The sequence below is a fragment of the Colletes gigas genome, unplaced genomic scaffold (assembly GCF_013123115.1).
Source record: "Colletes gigas isolate AHSC1104 unplaced genomic scaffold, ASM1312311v1 Colletes_gigas_Sc00005, whole genome shotgun sequence".
Classification (NCBI taxonomy): domain Eukaryota; kingdom Metazoa; phylum Arthropoda; class Insecta; order Hymenoptera; family Colletidae; genus Colletes; species Colletes gigas.
The window spans coordinates 5,662,840-5,681,090 of NW_025106634.1; the positions used below are offsets into that span (position 1 = coordinate 5,662,840).

An 18,251-nucleotide genomic window follows, 5' to 3' on the forward strand; every position below is an offset into this window, starting at 1 on the left:
AGAATTCTAAGTCTATCTAATTCGAGAAATCTATGCTGGTAACAAACAGTATTAAAATATATGCAAACTAAGAAATGCAATTACAACAGCTTTGGTACTTTGGTACAAAATCTAATAAGAAGTATGAAAAATCGACTAATTGAAATTCTAGAAAATAAGGGGGATCCTACGCGTTACTAAATTATTGCTATAACTTAATTCAATTGTATTCTCAGCGCAATATTTGTATAATTTGTCGAATAAGAATACTTCCTTTCTCCAGCGGATACAATTTATCCATCTTTGGCAGAATATCGATTCTCAACACAATTTCAAATATGGTACACTTTGCGTTTCATTTTTGTGGCTGTGTAAATTCGCAAAATTGGCCAAACTCTGCGGCCACTGGTCCCCGTACCTGAGTCACCGGGGCGTTTCTATTTCCGTCGTCTTTTCAGCGCGAACGACCACGGCCAAAACATTCCCCTAGAATTTCGCGCGGCCTTCCATTGTCCTTATCGTCGGCGCGGTTCGGCACGTTCCATCGACGCCAACGGGAATCGCGTCCGTCACCCACGGGTCCGGCGAGAAACACGTCGAGCTAGAATGCCCAGAACGCGACGCGGAGACTTTTCCCGCGCGAAAACGCTCGTGGGCCGTTGTTCCCCACCTCCGGGTGATTCCGGCGGACAAGTCGCGGTGCACCTTCGACGGCCACCTGCGCGCGTGTTTCGCGGAGCAGAGACACGGGAGAGAGCTCTCCGTTCGCGAATATTCGCGCGGACAGGTAGGTGCGCGCCGCGACTGTGTGCGGGGTATAAATATACGGGGAGACAGGAGGCGTGACTATTTATAACGGTGATATCATCGACGATTACCTACGCTTTCGCGTGGACAATCGTAAATTCTGACGGCGAGAAGGGTGCGGGCCGATTTCAGACTTTACCGAGTATCCCTCGCGATCTCGCTCGCTCCCGCGAGTCCTCCGCGTCTAAGTTATCTCTTTCGGGCGTGACTCAAAACTCCCGAGACGACTTCGACTCCGAGACCGTGTCCGGGGGAGCCGATGGTAATTTAAGCTCGATTCCCGTGTGGGCACGGAATCCGCCCGATAAAATTTACCCGGAGCTACGGCGCGACGTGCAGACTCCTGGACGACGTCGCGGACCGAGATGTTGCAAGCTAATCGACGTGGATCGACGCTCGAGGCCTTCCGGTTTGCCGGATACGACTGGTCCGTACAAATATCTACATTTCGAAATGTTTGCTTGGTTGTCGAGCTACCTCACAGGTGGAACTCAGTAGATGAGATACACGAATGAAATCTCTAATGAAATCGTTGTCTCGTCTGGCGTTCCTCAGGTGCCCCATTTGAGTCAAAATGTTCGAGTTATTGAATTGAGTTAAAATGTTTCTTAATATTCAATTCTTTGACGTAGTTTTATTGGCGTTACGTTATTTTAGGCTAGACAAAACTATATGTTTTTATTTCGAGGTATACAATTACGCATTTCGACCACGTTTAGGGGATGCAATCCCACACTGTGCACCGGTCAGTCTTTCCAGGCAAGAGGATCGCGGCAAAAAGTAATCGCAGAAGAAAGGCGACCGACAAACGCGACAAAATTACGTTCTAAGGACTACGGTCGGTGGTCCCCGCGGCTTTAACGATGGCGGATCGATCTGCCTGTGGTTAATACAGCCAGAAAGAAAGAACGAGTAACCAGAATGTGGACAGCGTCCAATAACTTTGTCTTGCGAAGGGTAGGACCCTGCAGAGTGCCTTTTTTTCATTAAAAAAATCAAAATCCACTCTCTACACGATACGACGACGTGTTTAGGCTAAAATGAAATGCATATCGATGAACGATGCATATTTAGATTTAGGTCCAAAGACGTTCGGGGGTCTTCCATATCGGTGACCCCTTGCTTTGTGTCGAATAGTTTTTTATAATATAGTTAATATATGAGTTTAACCAGACGTCTGTAAGTATCCTTGACCCTCCTACTGTTATTACGGATCACTTTTCTGGAATCCACTTGCCTAGAAAATTGTTACGTCCCGCAGGAATTCGTCGAAGGCGCCGCGGGGGACGAGCGCGTCCCGACGATATTTATACGATCGATCCCACGAAGCTCGCGTGCTGCGGGAGATAACGTATACGAAGCTGTAAAAAGCAACCGGCGACCCTTTCTGCCCGGGAACGAAATCAATTTTCGGCCAGCAGCAACATTTTGTTGCGGATAGTCGAGGGATCGTTGCGTGCGCGATGAATTATCGCCCGTGAGGGCCGCCGTATTGTTCCACCGTGTTGCTCGAACCGATGTCGGGACGATGTTACGTCCGGATCGCTCCGGTGGTCGTTATAACTCTCTTCGATCCACCGCGGCTCGCCATTTCGAAATATTCGACAAACCTCTCGCGAAGCGTGACACAATTGTCTTTGAATATTTAGCGATAAACACTGTAGTAATCTCTGTTTGCGTGGACAGAACATTTATGAAGAGCACAATGTATCTCCTGTGGAAGTTCATATGTAATTGTGCTCCTTTTTCTCAGTGTTTCATAAAGGGGATTGGCACTCGTGTCCATTACATATAGACAATAATAACGTTCAGATACTTGTGAGCATACAAAAACACAACGATCTAATTGAGAAATATAGTAAAACTGAGCTGAACATCAAATGCTGACACTTCTACTGTATCAGGAGCACACGAGTGCATTTGCTTCCTCCATCTTGCTCTAAATAATCACTCGAATCTGTGTTCTCTAACGGAGTCCTGTACCGAATCGCCAAAATTATGCAAGAAAATGAAGCTTATTGGGTCCCGTTCACGAAGGATCGATCGAACGAGTAGCTGGAAGCTTTGCGTTGCATCGCGATCACGTCCGCGCCCCCGATAAGCGTCGAACGATCTCGACATTGACTTCCAGCGCGCGCGGAGAAGGAAGTGTCCGGTCTCTACGTCCGGAATAATCGATGAAAACGGCTAACGGTCCCGGGGTCTGCGACGACGATCGCTTCCGATCGGTGTCCCGAGCCTCGGTTATTATGCGAGACGCTCGTCCGTGGCGTAACCGTGCACGAAACAGTGTTTGCGTGCAGCTTCGACGTTGCAGTTATCCACGGTGGTTTCTCGCCGAGAGGAAGCGGCGAATTCGCGACCAGGACGGCCGCCCCGTCTCCCATAATCGAGAAGAAGCCCGCCATTATGCTCGCGTCGGCCGTGTAATCATTCGCTCGTTACTCGATGAGCTTCGCCTCTCTTGATCGTCCGTTTGCGCGATCCCGTGGATCCTCCAACGAGCCTCGTCGGCCCCCTTTGCTACAAAGCTTCGACCTCGATTCGTCGCTTCCGGTCACCGATAAAACCCGAGGCATTTTAGAATCGTTTATTTGTTTATTTATTTACGGGCAAAATAGCCAAATTTCTCAAAAGATACGTTTATAAAATCAAGGGATTCAGAGTTTTTATTAATCGTAGTGCTTCGAGACGAGAGCGTGAGTAATTTTATTTTATTTGACTTGGGAAGATTCCATTGATCAGAAAAGAAGTATAAAGTTTAACAATTTTTACGACACGACTATTTTGGATTGAAAGGGATGGAAAACCCGTAGATATCGATAAATAAATAAAAATGTCTCACGGAAAGGGCCGCGTTCGCTGCGTCAGTCTCGCCGGGCGCAATAAAAGTCGAGCAAGCAAAATTCGATCGAGTTTTTATGCGAATCGAAATGCCTGGGAGATCTTTAACCCCGAGTCGACGGCGCTCGGAGACTCGTTTCGAAGATTTTTACAATTTTTTACCGTGGAAACGGCTACGGGTGTCTCTTTCGACAAAAAAAACGCGATAAAAGAGCTCCTCGGGACGAAGAAGCGCGATCTCTAATATCGTACAGTGAGACGACGATGTGGCTACCGCTCTGTGAAGCCTCAAATTTTTCTTATCGTGGACTACCATATTTTCGAACATACTTTCTAGTCTTAAATAATATAAATATTTTTTAATTTCTATCGAATTATAATTGGCTTGGTTGCTCTAATATGGAATACGTTCCTAATTTAGAACACCGCAATATTAAAAAATTTTGATTTTATCATCTATTGGCGATGAGTGCAAACGATCTTTGACCTAATATTATACATAATAAGGTAAGTTCATTTGTGTTAGCTCGATTATTTCGAGCACTATGAGCCTAATGTGGAAAAGGAGGACCTCGATAAAAAAAAAAGTGAACATTTCCTACAGCGTTATTATATTTTACATTCGACTGTTACCAGTCAAAAGAGCATAAAATATTTAAGCTTTTATTAAAGTTTTGTAAACAAGTGAAACACGTGTTTCGAGAGTTTATTTGAAATAAAATCTCTTAAGCCCACATTTTCCTTTTGTATCCTCCCATCCAAAACCAAACTCCGTCGACAAGGTACCACTTATTTTACTTAGAAACGTATAGTGGCGTAGATCCTCCCGCGAGTCGATCGAAACAACGTCGATCTTCCCCTTCGCGATGCTCGCGAGCACGGATACTCCGTATTCCTCGATCGTTACGATCGCCGTCGTCGATCGCGCAGCGTGGGGGACTAAAAACGGGGAACGATCGTCGCGTGCAACGATCCCCGGGGCCGTCGATCGGCCGGCAACGTACAGAAAATCGCGGTCCCCGCGATCCTTGCGAATCGGGTTGACGAAAACACGCGGGAATCGGTCGGCGGGTCTCGGCGTACGATCGACAAGAACGAGGAGGAGTCCTCCGGGCGTTCTCGTTTAAGGGTCATAAAGCGCTACGACAAGGGCAGAGCCGTGCGCAAAAAGGGAGCAATAAAATGTAAATGTACTCACATTCCTTGTTGCGATCCATGGCGTGTTGAAGCGGCGAGTCGTCGACCTCCGCCTTCGGCGGCGACTGATTACCCTCGGCCATCTCCGCCGCGGCTGATCCTGGAACACCCGCGGTCTTCCTTCCTGCCACGTCCGCCGCTTTATCCTGCTGCGGCGAGGGCTTCGTGCCTTTCTTACCGTTTCCAGCGTCCCTGCGGGTCCGGGGATCGCGGACCGAAACGAGCAAAACGTTCGCGTTTTGTGAATTAATCTTTCATACGTCGCTTCGAATCGGGGGAACGGATCGATCGGGAACACGCCAAGGAGCTGGATACGGAACAGAGGGGGGGGGGGGGCTGAGGCGGGGGAACGAGGGGGGAGGGGGCCAAAGGACCGAGAACGCGCCGGCGAAACGAGTGTCAATCGGTCCCGGGGTCCATCCTCCGGCCCCGTGTTTTTGCCGATGATGAAGGAATGACGGATCAATCGACACTCGATCGTCTCGACGGACGAACGTTTTCATCAGAAAGCGCCGAAAACGTCTCCTCCGTCCTACCGGCGCGAGTGACTGACCCCTCGTCACGCGACAAGAAACCTGCAAACGATACCACCCGGCCTCGATCGAACCCGTTTCCACGGGGCTCTAGTAGACCCGGACCAACCAATCGGGGGTATTTTTGTCACCGGTGACCTATTTTTCTTCCTTTTTGGACAGACGAGATCGGTTTATGGAATTTGTGGACGCTTCGGACACGCCGAACGAGCCAGTAAAATATACATTTTTTCCAAGGGGATCGTATGAAGTTGGCTAGGCGAAGGAATTCGGGTCTGATTGGTGCCTTGGTCCCTTCACATACTATTGGGAGACGAGATGATGGCACTTGGTAGGTTCTAGGTTCTTGCGTAGGTCGATCACGAACCAGACTCCTAAATAGTGGAGGGGATTTGGTGCCCCTTGCGTTGTTTAGCTCACAGTTGCCAACATCTCATCTTTTAGTAGTATTTTTGTATTTTGTAATTTTCAAGTGTACAAAGTGTGCAAAGGGTTAATAATGCAAATGCTCTAATTTTCTTCACCTTTCCCCGGTAACCCAAAGTGCACAAAATGGCCAAGCGAACATTTATCTCGGAATATTTGCGAATGGAAGCTGGGATCGCGTGCTGCAAAGTTATCTCCGCTCATCGATATTACTCGCGACCGCTTTCGCGCCCGACCATTAATATGCGCCGTTTATGGTAAAAAAAATTCCGAACTATATATCACGCAGCACGGTAAACTCGAATCCCCGTGGAAAGAACTCGACCAAGGACGCGGGTCCGTCTAAAGTTTATCAGAAAACGAGTATTCGAAGGCAATTTCGAAACCTCCGTGGCAGACTTTGTTGCTATCCTCGCTCGCGTTATCGCCGACTCTTTATCCAGCGTTATTTACGTTACCGCGGGCCGAGGCACTCGCGAATCTCGGTAGCCGTATCCCGCTGGTCGCGTATTTCGCGAGATGATTTACGGCCCGCGATAACCCGCGATGTAACATCGATACGGTTTATCTCCTGACATTCCTGCGTCCGCCGCGGGATCCTTCGCGGGGACGAGGCACTTAAGGCGCCGTTTATCCCCCCGCGGAGGGTGGAATTTACGCGCCTCCGACGGTATCTCGAAAACCGTCCCGAGGCCCGACGAATAGTGATTGTGTTCGCCCGTGAATTTTCGTTTCACGAGATTCGGGAATTCCGACGCTCCTCCTTTTTCCCCCACTCGAGATACCGGGGGAATCCTGTTTCGAACTACTCGAGAACCTTGACGTCTTTATTTAATATTCACCGTTATTAAGCCTGGGAACACTACTACTTTTCAGCCCCTCTCGATGATCTGCCAAAAAAATGTTTTGCATCAAAATTAATCAGTATCAAACAAATTTATTTTTGATCAAAAATTAAGATTGTATTTTCGAATGGAACTAGGCAAATACTCTGACACCTATAATGACCTTAATTTTTTGGTCGAAAATCAATTTGTGTTTAAATATAAACATCTGCAATTTTTTGTTACATACTGATTAACTTTGATAGGAAACACATTTTTGTCAGATGTTTCTCTCGTAAATGATAAGAATTCGAGAAAGATATGTACAACAAATAATTTTCTAAAATTCTTCGAAACGATTTGGGGGATCCCAAAACACCCGAAGATGGTTTTCCCGAGCGAAAAATCGTTAGAAAATCCGCCATAGAGTCTGGTGAGCGTAAGAGCGGGCCGTGTACGACCGAACGAAATGCCACGTCGCGAGATAAGGACGCGTCGTAACCGCGCGGAAAGTTCAGATAAAATTACAGACGGTCGATTAAACATATTTTAATGTCGCGAGGTGGTAGCCGGCGACGGAAAGTTCCGAGAAGAGGTTTCGTTCGCTCGTCACAGCTGGAGATAGGAAGCCGGTCGTTAGGCGCGTTTATATTCTCGCGGGACGATTACGGGTCCGTGGCGATAGTAAATTGCGGGTCCATCGAGGCCCCGTAGCCGTGGAAACCCCTGTTTTCGCGTGTATCCTAACCCGACGCGTTTATCGCCGCTGTCGTCGATTTCGCAAGGCCGCTCGTACGACCACTTAATAGAAATAATCTGCTCGAGACGCTCGTCGACTTTATTAATGGTATTAACCCTTTGCGTTCTCGATATGACGCACACCTGGACTCCGGGTAATCGAAATAAAATAAATTCCAGTACTCTGTTTCGAGGGGGTGTATCGATGATAACGTTTCGAAGGATCAGTCACTTCTACGCCACTTGTTTTGCCACGCTGCTCGAACTTATTAACCCCTTGACGTACGATTTAATGTAATTTTTCAAATGTACACCATTTTATTTCGTTTAAATTAACTCGTGAGAGATATGACCACAAAAAAGAATAGATTTGTTTCACGAATACCTCGCTATTACAAAAATGTGATGATTTTAACCCTTAAATTAATCCTCCATTAGTTCATCAATTTTTAAATGCTTTAAAGGAAAGTTGATTTTCATTTACCAATTAAGTAAAATAATTCAGTTGAGATTGAGAGTCCATTTAAGAGTTAACGTATGAGACTCAATGAGGAATGTAGCCTCGTCATTGTGAATCTTGGTATCGAGAACTTGCGAAGAAGGGGTTAAGCAATCTTTGTCTTTGTTGAATATTTTTAAATTGACTATTGACGAAACGAGTGAGATATGAGTTTCTAACGAACCGTTCGGAGCAGCGTGGGTCTGGCAGGCAAGGTTGCTAAAATAATCACCTCTCGTCTTTGGATTCGCGCCTGGCTTCCTTCCTGTCCCTCTCCTTGTCCTTGAGGCTGTCCGCCTTCTTCGCCTTGGACTTCGACTTGGAATCACCTTTGGCGACCTTGTGCTCAAGGACGGTGCTGGAGTCGGCGGCGACGGTGCCCTCGGCGTTCGATTGACCGCCGGAAGTGCTCGACGAAGAGGAGGTCGAGGCTCGGGTGTTAGTATAGTCCTGCACGAGGAGCGTACCTCGTTATCCGGGATTCGTTCAAGGACGCTGGAAGGCCACCGATCGCGAGCGGGACGGAAAAGGGGCAAGCAGCTTACCTTAAACCACTCCGGGTAGATAGCGCTGATGGTGTCCAGAAGATCCTGGTCGAGCTGAATCCTCCAGAACGGGGAGCCGCTGTCCAACCTGTGGCCAGACTCTGCAACAAACGAAACACGATCGATGAACGTTCGATCCCTTTTTTTCCACCCGCGAGGACGACCGAGAGGGGGATACGGAGACAAAGGGTCGGCATAAATCTTAATCGATGGCTAGTTGCGTATCTCCTATCGCGGCAATAAAATGCACGAGTATCGTAGGCCGGGAGGGGGTTTTTTTCGTCCGTTCGGATGGACAGTTGGCCGTGGATCGGCGACCTCATCGATCACGGGGCGAATTCGACGCGATTAAATATAGGATTTAGAGTGTGCAAGCGTACGACCCACCGCGCGAAGGCTGACCGGTTGGGCCCTTAGGAGTCATTCCCACCGCATAAGGGCTAATGGTACCCCGACGACCAATAGCCCGAAGGCGTATCAAAACCTTGCGGAATGCCGGGCAGCGGTTTCTTTCGTGGATTCCGCGGGATTCCCTGCCTAATTTAAACGTTCGTCCCTGCCGGCCGCCGGTGGAAGGGATCACCTCTGGACACGGAGCAGACGAAGGACGAGAAATCTCTCCTGGAGTGGGCTGCCAGGTCTGGCCCGAGGGGACGGGGGACGGAACACCTCGTTACGACGACATTCTACGGCCGAGACGCGTGCCCTGCCTTCGTGATCGAGCCTCGAACCTGGGGGGACGGAGATCGGAAAAAGGAGGAAGAGGGCTCCCGCGGGACTTTCGGACTCCTTACCGACAGAAAACACGGGTTCGGGCCAGCCTCTGGCTACCGACTGCTTAAATAACCGCGGAAAAACTCAGTTTTCTGCGCCCCCACTTTTTTTACACGATCCCTTCGTTAAGCGGCCCCCTGGACCTATAAGGCGACGCGCACTGTGACGAGCAATGGACAAAAGTGAAAAAACTGAAGTCTAAAATTCATTGCTTATTATAAGATACTAATAAGGAAACGTAGATTCTAATGCTACCCCCCAAGTTTGTGGTGCATTTTTCTAAACACTTGCCACTTGTGTTTATCCAATTCATTTAATTTTGACCACGATTCTTAGACTTTCTCGTTTTAAAGCAAATACAAGACAAGTTTCCAAGACTCAAACTGCACATGGTACCTTTCTCAAACTCTCGATTAAAAATTAAGTACGCTTCGAACCAGGAAGTCTTCCTGTGGATTCGGGGTGGTCGGTTACGGGAGAAACAGGTCGGACACGAGTGTATGGGAAGAGCGTCCCGGATGGACGGGGTAAAGGGGAATATTTCACCTTAACCCAATAAGTGATTAGTGTGCTGCGGCGCCGGGCAGAGCGGAATAAATGCTCAATCAGTATGCGCAAGCCGGACAATCCGCTGTAAATCACGCCGTGAATCATTCGTCGACATAAATCTAGTCTCTCTCGGGTTGATCAATGCGATCCCAACCGGTCCGACACATTAGTTAAACTCTGTACACGCCGTCGTTTACGGGACACGTCGCGGTCCACCCGTGCCTAAGAATCCCTCGGTTCGAGCATAAAAAGCCTCGATGCCAACGGGGCCTAATAGCGGCGATTCGAGAGGACGACCATCGGAAACGATGCATCACGATCCGTTGATGCCTCGATCGGATAACGGCTGCAACAGTCTCGCCACGGATTCGTGCTTACGGTGAACGACACCTCTCGCGACCGAGCCTCGATGTTTTCGACCATCTTCAGAGGCGTCGCCGTTTTCTCCTATTGAAACGTTAAGGGAAAATAGATCGGAGAAAAGGAGCCCCTTGATCCTCGAGTGGACTCTCGATCTCAACTGCCCTTGCTCTATCTCTATGCTCTTCCTCTTAGACGCGTTCAGACTTTCAACCAAATTCTTGCTGATTCCTTTCGAGGATTAAATCATATAAGAAACGATTTATTCTCCTGTTCAAGTTTCTCAACCCTCAAGTGGACTCTTAACCTCAACTGAATTATTTTACTTAACGTCGATTTTTACCAAATTCCTTCAAATAAAGGAGCTTCAAATAAAGGAAATTCGTAGAGAAACAACCCTTGTTATTCCCTGTACAATAGTCTGTTTTTAAAGCATTTAGAAAATAATGAATTACATAAATTTTCAAATAATCACATTGAAATATATAAATCCACTTAAGGGTTAAATATTATTAGCCGCAAGATGAAATTGCCCTCGTCGCGAACGGGAATCCGTACCACGGGTAATGCAAAGTCAATAATATCCCGGACTGGTTGCTTTCCCGAAGTCCCGCCGACATAATTACGATAATATAGAGATACATGGCCTCGATCTTCCCCGATCGAATACTAATTGCCTTCCGTATCGTTCCCTATACATCATCCGAATAAGCTGCCACTACTGGTTTTCGCGCAGCTCGCGGGAAGGACGATCGACTAGTTCGTCGTGCAGAAAAACTGTCGGATCCCTGAGAGCCGCGTCCTCGCGGACACGATCCGCCTCGATTCCCCCCGAGGTATCGCGGATCGCAAGAACGGCCCACGAAAACAATAACAAACTCCGGTGACTGGTCCCCGCTGATCGAACCGGGGGCCCCCAGAAGCCTCCCGTCGCCGAACATATTCCGTGGAAGATCCCGAATACGAAATGCATTCCTTGGAAGCGGCCACGGCATCGGTCGCCCGTCGAAATTCGGGCAAATAAATCTCGCGCTTCGACCTCCTTCTTCCTCCTGGGATCTCTCCGCTCCGCGTCAACGTCGCCGTCTTCTTCTTCTTCTTCTTCTTCTTCCTCCTCTTCTTCCTCCTCTTCTTCTCGCTCGTGATCCTTCGATCTTCGATCCGCTTGCACACCGACGCGCGCCCGTCCGCGGAACATGCCTCGCGAGTATACGTACACGTGTACGCGTCCACACGACGCTGAGTGCGTTTTATACAGGGTGGCTCGCGAGAAAATGAAATCGATCCAGCTCTCGAGGCCATCGGAGTTCTCTCTCGTCTCTGTTTGTCTTTGAAAAGGTTTCGATTCACCCGAAACCCTCGCGAAAGATTGGATTTTGCAAGTATCCGAACGTTGGAGGAATTCGCGAGATTTTCAGAGCATCTTCGTTCCTCGAATCGACAGGGAAAGGTAACCGTACACCCTGTAGGACGTGTACACGTGCACGGATAGACGCGCGTGTCACGTGTGCGTGCTCACGCATGTGCGCGCTGGCGAGCACGTGCGTGTTCGCCCTTGCGTTCGACTCGGGGCTCTGAGTCACTCTCTCGTCAGGGCCTGCACTGGTAGCCGCGAAAAACTGCACGCTGCACTTCGGGAATGTCGTTGGCATGTACAGGGTGTTCCCCTTTGCTGCCGTCTGCCTGGCCGGCAAGAACGCCGGACGGTTCGCCTCGGGATTTCTCTTCCCCCTTTCTTCTCTCCTTTTTTCCGACGTTCTCGTCCCTTTCGCAGAATCCAAGCCGCTCGGAGGACTCTTCCTACTATCGAGGCGGACGTTCGCGGAGCGTTGCACCGGGGAAACCTCTTCGCGGAAAACTTTACCCTCCCCGACAACAATTTTATCTCGCTGAAGCCGCCCTCTTCAAAGGGGATGCAAAGAGCGCATGATTTTGTTTGTATTGTGAGAAGGCTGTATTTACATCCCCTGTCTAGTCAAACGTTGGAGTCACCACGCGGAAAACAGACTAGACTAGAAAATTTATTTTATGAAGGGTAAAGCTAACCAAAACTTGCTTTGCAACAATCGAATTTTGATCCAAATCCAATACGATATAAATGAGAAAATGACAATCGACGTAGAATCCACAGGAAAGCTAGTGATAAAAGCCTGCGTGACATTACGACGCCGGTGCCCGGCTGTCGTCGACGCCCGGCGTGATTCAGGGAGAAAATGGCCGGCAATTTTCAGAATTAATAGTGGCAATTTCCAAAATTGCCCCGGAGAACCGGATCCCGGTCGGGGCTAAGTGTCCCAGGGATCGTCTTCGATGTTCTCCCGATGACTTATTACTCGAGAGACGATCTACTCCGGGACTCCTTGCGTCGTTTCGTTTCTTTTGCCCGGTCTTGTCGAGAGATTATTTAGCACTCCATTTGTCGGCGGCATTGCTGGATTATAGAGCATCGTGATCGACCCAGTTGGGACCGACCTGCTCGATCCCGTCTCTCTTCTTCTTGCTCGCTCGTGCTCGTTCCACGCGATCCCTCCACCTCCTCCTCCTCCTCCTCGATCATGCGTGCGTTCACCGTACTGTTGCGTTAAGCGCACGAGTTGTTATTTTGCTTGTTCGCGTAGCTGAAACGATGCACGGGCGTCGCGGCGCTGTTGTTGTTTGGCTTCGCCTGATTGACCGTTTCATCTGCTCGCCAACTGGCCATTGTGTCGACGTTTACTCCTGCTGACTGTTTACTCCGAGATGCATCACCGTTCTGCGCTCACCTTTCTGTTTTGTCGACGTTTCGGCGCGTCTACCATCTCCAACCCCGATTTACGTAATTATTGGCACTTTTAAAATCTCACAATAAAAAACTACTGCGGACCTCGAGAAAAATGAACGAAGAACTGTGTATCTTTCCGCGATAAACCTATCGGAGTCATTACCCTCTGGGAACTCGAAAACCAGTCGATCGGAGCACTCCATAGATAACGCCAACGACTTTGTTTCGTCTATCTGGTGGATCGAGGACGACCTACGGATTCCCATGAATCTCCATCGCTTCGGTATCATCGAAATAATCGTATGCTCGGGGCATCTCGGGGAGGAGGGCAGCCCCGAAGGGGAACAGAAGAAAGGCAGAGCGCGTGGAAGGAAGAGGCTTACTCACAATAGCCGTGCTTTGCCGCTCATTAGAGGCGGGGTCGTAGGTCGGCTGGAACCGGCGCTTTGTGCTTCGTTCCTGTAACTCACGTACAAACAGTGTCCACGCACGAGGACGCCCTTTTCTGCCCGCACCGGGAAACAACGCTGCCCCGGCCGTGTTCGATCCTTTGACCAAAAGTCACCGGCGTTAATGAACGAACTTTTATTGAGCGCGGCACGCTGTGGGCGTCGTCGAGAGAGCGCCCAAATCGAGAACGAAGTATGCAACGGGATCGACGCGCGGTAATAAATTCGCTTCCGGGTTCCGTGGAACGTAATCCGCCATGATTCAGAGACGCCTCCCGAGAGACGCTTTCGAGGCCCTTAATTCCTCCTCTGGCTACGAGCAACGAGGAATCCACTTGGACTTTCTTAGAAATAGATCTGGGAGGCCATTTTTATCAAAACTCCTAGCTACACTTTTCACAGGTCTCTCAGCAGACATCAAGCAAGCCTACTAGTTTCCTAATCCAGCTTCTAGTAGGTCTTCTAATAGAACTTTTAGTAGGGTTTCTAGCGGGGCTTCCAGTAGAACATCTAGTAAACCTACTGGTTTCTTAATGAAACATCAGGATGGATTTCCAAGTAGGATTCCTAATAGGTCTGGTAAAACATCCAGTCGAACTCCCAATAGGCTACGCAGCGAGACTTCTAACAGAACTACCAATCGAATGTCCAGATCCCTAATATGTCTTCTAGTAGAACATTCAGTACACCTACTGGTTTCCTAGTAAACATCTAGTAGGACTCCTACTCGAACTGTCAATAGCATTTCCGGTGAGATCCTTAACGGGTCTCCTAGTAGAACATCTAGTAAACCTACTGACTTCTCAGTGAGACGTCTACTTGTACTTGCACCGACAAGAACAAGCGGTTTGAAACAGAACTCCGAGCAGAACAAAGTCTTTTCGTAGGCTTGGTAGAATCCCCGTTCCTAATTCTGAGATCCTCCAGCGCCGAGGCAAACGCGAAAGCCCAGTTCTAAGCAAGAACTTCGTGGAGGATTCGGTCGTTTGGAGGAACCAAAGAGACTCCCAGGCGGCTAATCATCGATTAACCGAGCTCCTTGCGGAGGTGGTGCTCGTCGTCGAGTAACCACCTAGCTTCCACGGGTTGTCCCTTTGTTCTCGGCCGTCCCACACGGGTTCCATTGAACCCGGTACGATTATAAATTGCCCCGTGAAAGCGCGGCTGGCCTATGCGGCCGGCAGCGTGCACTTTCCAGACACGTAAGGGCCAAGACAACACACATCTACACGGGTAACAGGCGCACAGGGAGACTTATTTACCGGAGGTACAGGGTCCACTTAACCCGTAACCCCCAGCTTCGTATATCTTGTCGACAATGCGTACCGATGAATTCAATACTTCCCACCCCACCCTCCGCGCTTCCTCAATAAAGTCCGGCACGAGAAATATGGCGCTGGATCAATGGTACTTTTCACCGGGCCCTATTTTCTGCGCCGCGCTTCTGCCGCCGGCCTCCACACGCTTACGACGACCCTCTTCGTCGCTCGTGGGTGGGTCGCGTTGGGTGTTCGTCCAGATGCTACCTCTGCGTGTCTTCTGACCCTGCCGGACCCTGGGCCCCCACGTGTTCGCGAATTTGCCGATCAACGCGAAACGGTTCGAAGAGGTTGGTACTTTTATGACTACGTAGATGCAAAAGGACGCAGAGGAAACGAGAGGATTCGCTTGGGATACTACAGACGAGGTGAACGTGTAGAGCTTACATCTACTGTACTCTTTTGGCCCATTTTTCTGGGACAGTTTACGGGGTTAAGGAACAACTTTTCTAACAGTCTTAGAATTTTTATATATTCTCCATCAAAATACGAGTAGTTTGCCTTTTGAAACATTGAAATCGTCCAATCCGTTCGGGAGTTATGCAATTGCAGGGGAATGATCCCCTGAAACGATGTTCTGGTCAGACATTGTGTTTGCGGTAAAGAATTTTTTTCTCGAAAACGCGTAGGAATTCGGGGGTATGTCTACTGACCAAAAATGATTGTAATTGACCCCCGCAGGTAACAATAATTTTTTCAGAACGATTTGAAATTTTTTTTTTCTCCGAAAAATTTAGGTTAAGTCTACTCGTATACCTCGTCTATATTTATACTACCGTAATCTATCACGCTGGTCTTCCACACGAACGGGTCAAGATAAAGAAATTCGAGGTTCCTTCCAACGAAATATAACTGAAAATCGAATATTAAGACTACGCAGAGAAATCGAGATTCGCTGTCGCGATTGGTCGAGGAAGCTCGTCCCGGGACGAACGGCATACCTTTCGTGGTATCGTTATTAAACAAAACCGTGTAGCAGACGCTACCGATACGATGTCGGGGCGTCCATTCTCATCGTACGATTTCTATTTTATTTTTCTTCGCCGATGGATCTCGTCGATCGGTCGTGGGCGGAACATTATGTAGCTGACGAAAGAGAGTCCGCCGCAGATCGATTTGCCTGAATCATCGTCGAACAGTTGATCCTACCAGTGCACAGTTGGATCATTGACTCTTTTTATTCGCCTCGTACCTACCTTCCAGGTGGATCGCGATCCACCGTGGGCGGAACGTACCGAAGCCGACGAAAGAACGCGAATCGAGTCGATTGAATCATCCTCGAGCGTTCGGAGCTACCGACCAGAAGGATCGGCGTTACCTTCCTCTCGAATGACTCGAGAATTCCACGTATCGATTGCCAGAATCGAACGAGGAGGCATGCACGAAACCTTCTTTGGCTTAAACGTCCTCTTTATCTATTTTTCATTAAACGTTCCCCGATTTTTCATCTTCTGTACACAGATGGAAAGCATCGTATGCTTCGCGAGACTCTAGAAACAGTCTAATTCAGTTGCCTCAACTGGTTTGCATCTACCAAAATTTTTCTAGGATATTTAGACACGTTGATTAAATGACGTTCGACCTAACTTGTGGTTCGGTGTATAACGTTAGGAGAACTTTCATTTTGAACGCGGAGATTCGAAATCACAACCGGTACAAACGAATTTACGATCGGAGCCCAGCAAAGCAGCCGATGACTTCGAGCAACTCGAGTTTTTACCTTCGCGTACCTTCCTCTGCGATCAATTTTGCACCGTGTTGTCAAACAAAGATACCCGTGTCGAACCTGGGAAGACGAAGCACCGATTTCACCGCCTCGAAAGAATGCAGGCGATAAATCGGGACTGCAACATTGAATCAGACGGAGATCGGGTTGCAATTCGGCCGGAGATCGAATTTATATTCATTCAGTACGCAAATCACGACCCTTACGGAGGCGCGAAGCTTCAAAAAACCGTTCGATCGATCGCACCGATAATCATCGTTCATGGTAAAGTTCTTATGGAAGCGTTTCCCCCCTTTGGTTAAAGAATTTACAGTGTCATAAGCTTCGAGATATATTTATACGTTGCAAACAGATTAGACACACCCATGTACACTGCCCTTCCACGTTTGCGAAATATTCGAAAAGCGAGAAGACTTTGGATATGATTGAGGACAAGTTGAAAGTATTTGCAGTCTCTTAAAATTTTCTGCTGCATTTTTAAGGCCTCTTTGGTGTCTAACTTGACTTTGTTGTAACATAACTGTTAATCTACTTGTATGTGTACGTCGATGAGCTGGATTACAATGTGTATTTCTATATATGTATGGGTGGTCGATCGAGCACTCGCGAGAGAGGAAAGTTGCGCGTATCCCCCTAGTGGCGAGCGCAGGAAGCGTCTTCGCGGTACCGCATCGCTCAGTAACTTTTAACGACTGTGTAAAATAGATTTAAGACAGTTTTGGGCAAAAATTGATCTCTGTACCGTTAAATAAACCTCGGTCGACGAACCTGGACGGAGAGAGTGGTGGAACGATTAGGTAGCAAGGGGAGACGAGGCGGCGAGACAAATCGAGGAGTTGCAAATCGAATCGAGGCACGAAACGGCGGATACGCAACGCCCGGGGAGTCGGGGTTTCGTGCAGCTACGTGGACGTCGTCGTAACAGCCGGTGAAAGTCTTGCTCGAGCATGGCCAGGATGATTGATGTCGCGGGCGCAGCTCGGCCCGGCTGGACAAACCTCCCTTCACTCCATCGTTGCTTCGAATTCCTTGTTTTATCGGACAAGGGCCCTCGGTATAAATTTTCTAGCGGCCGATAGCGGGCATTTTTGACTCGCGGATCGGTCTGTGAGAAATGTCGTTGGGAATGCCGGCCCGCGGCCGCCTCCGGGATATTAATAATCGTTCGGCCCCGGAAAAGAATCGAAACGCGCCGCGGCGTCGAATGTCTCGAGCGACACCGAAACGATGAAGAGTTATCGAAGGGGGCCCGTGGGCGGTTTTCTACCGAGAGGAATGCCGATCAGCGATCGCCTTTAACGAATCAGCCGCTGAAATTTAGCGGTAGACTTTGCAATCTCATCGACGATACCGATTTTAAATTATTTGATTTTTCTGATTTGACGTTGCCACGGTGTTCCGTTTTATCACGTTTACGCCTCTTACGTGCTTCTCGTCGTGTTTCGTCGACCCACTCTAAACTCACGTTTGCTCAATCTCTAGGCGTTTCCTTCTTTGATTACCGTGATTTTGTTTATGGTCCTTGTCTTCCCTCCCGATTATCGTTCCGTGCTCGTGGTATCTCGTGTCTTCGTTTTGTCCATCGTGCTCGTAAAGTTTCGCTATGTAACACCGCTTTAACGTCCTGGCCTCGCGACAACGATCCTCCGTTCCCTCAAAGTTTCTTGTTATTCGTTGAATAAAATAACAAATTTCTATTACGCGAATGTCTCTCGTCGCGCTCGAATGGGCAGAGCGACTTACGGTAACGACGCGTAACAATAAAAGTCAATTACGTGGGAACGTTCGCGCGTTTTATGCTCGTGAACGGAACACGCGGCATGTGTGCAGGGAGACGCGTGTACGGGCAAATTCGCGTTCGCGATGTTGCTCTGTCCCGGGCCAAAATAAGTATTTATCGCGCCCGTAAGGATAAATAATT

The 18,251-nt window shown here is 48.7% G+C and overlaps 1 protein-coding gene across 2 annotated transcripts in view; it reads right to left on the minus strand.

The window, feature by feature from the left end:
- The window catches only part of LOC122395238 (myocardin-related transcription factor B-like), a 256,970-nt gene that overhangs the window by 81,137 nt on the left and 157,582 nt on the right, over positions 1-18,251 (minus strand). For both annotated transcript variants that reach the window (XM_043392667.1, XM_043392666.1), the window contains exons 2-4: positions 8,393-8,493; positions 8,080-8,297; positions 4,829-5,019 (exon numbers count right to left, since the gene is read on the minus strand). In XM_043392667.1, the coding sequence (XP_043248602.1) occupies positions 4,829-5,019; positions 8,080-8,297; positions 8,393-8,493 (510 nt within the window). The remainder of the gene's footprint in view (positions 1-4,828; positions 5,020-8,079; positions 8,298-8,392; positions 8,494-18,251) is intronic.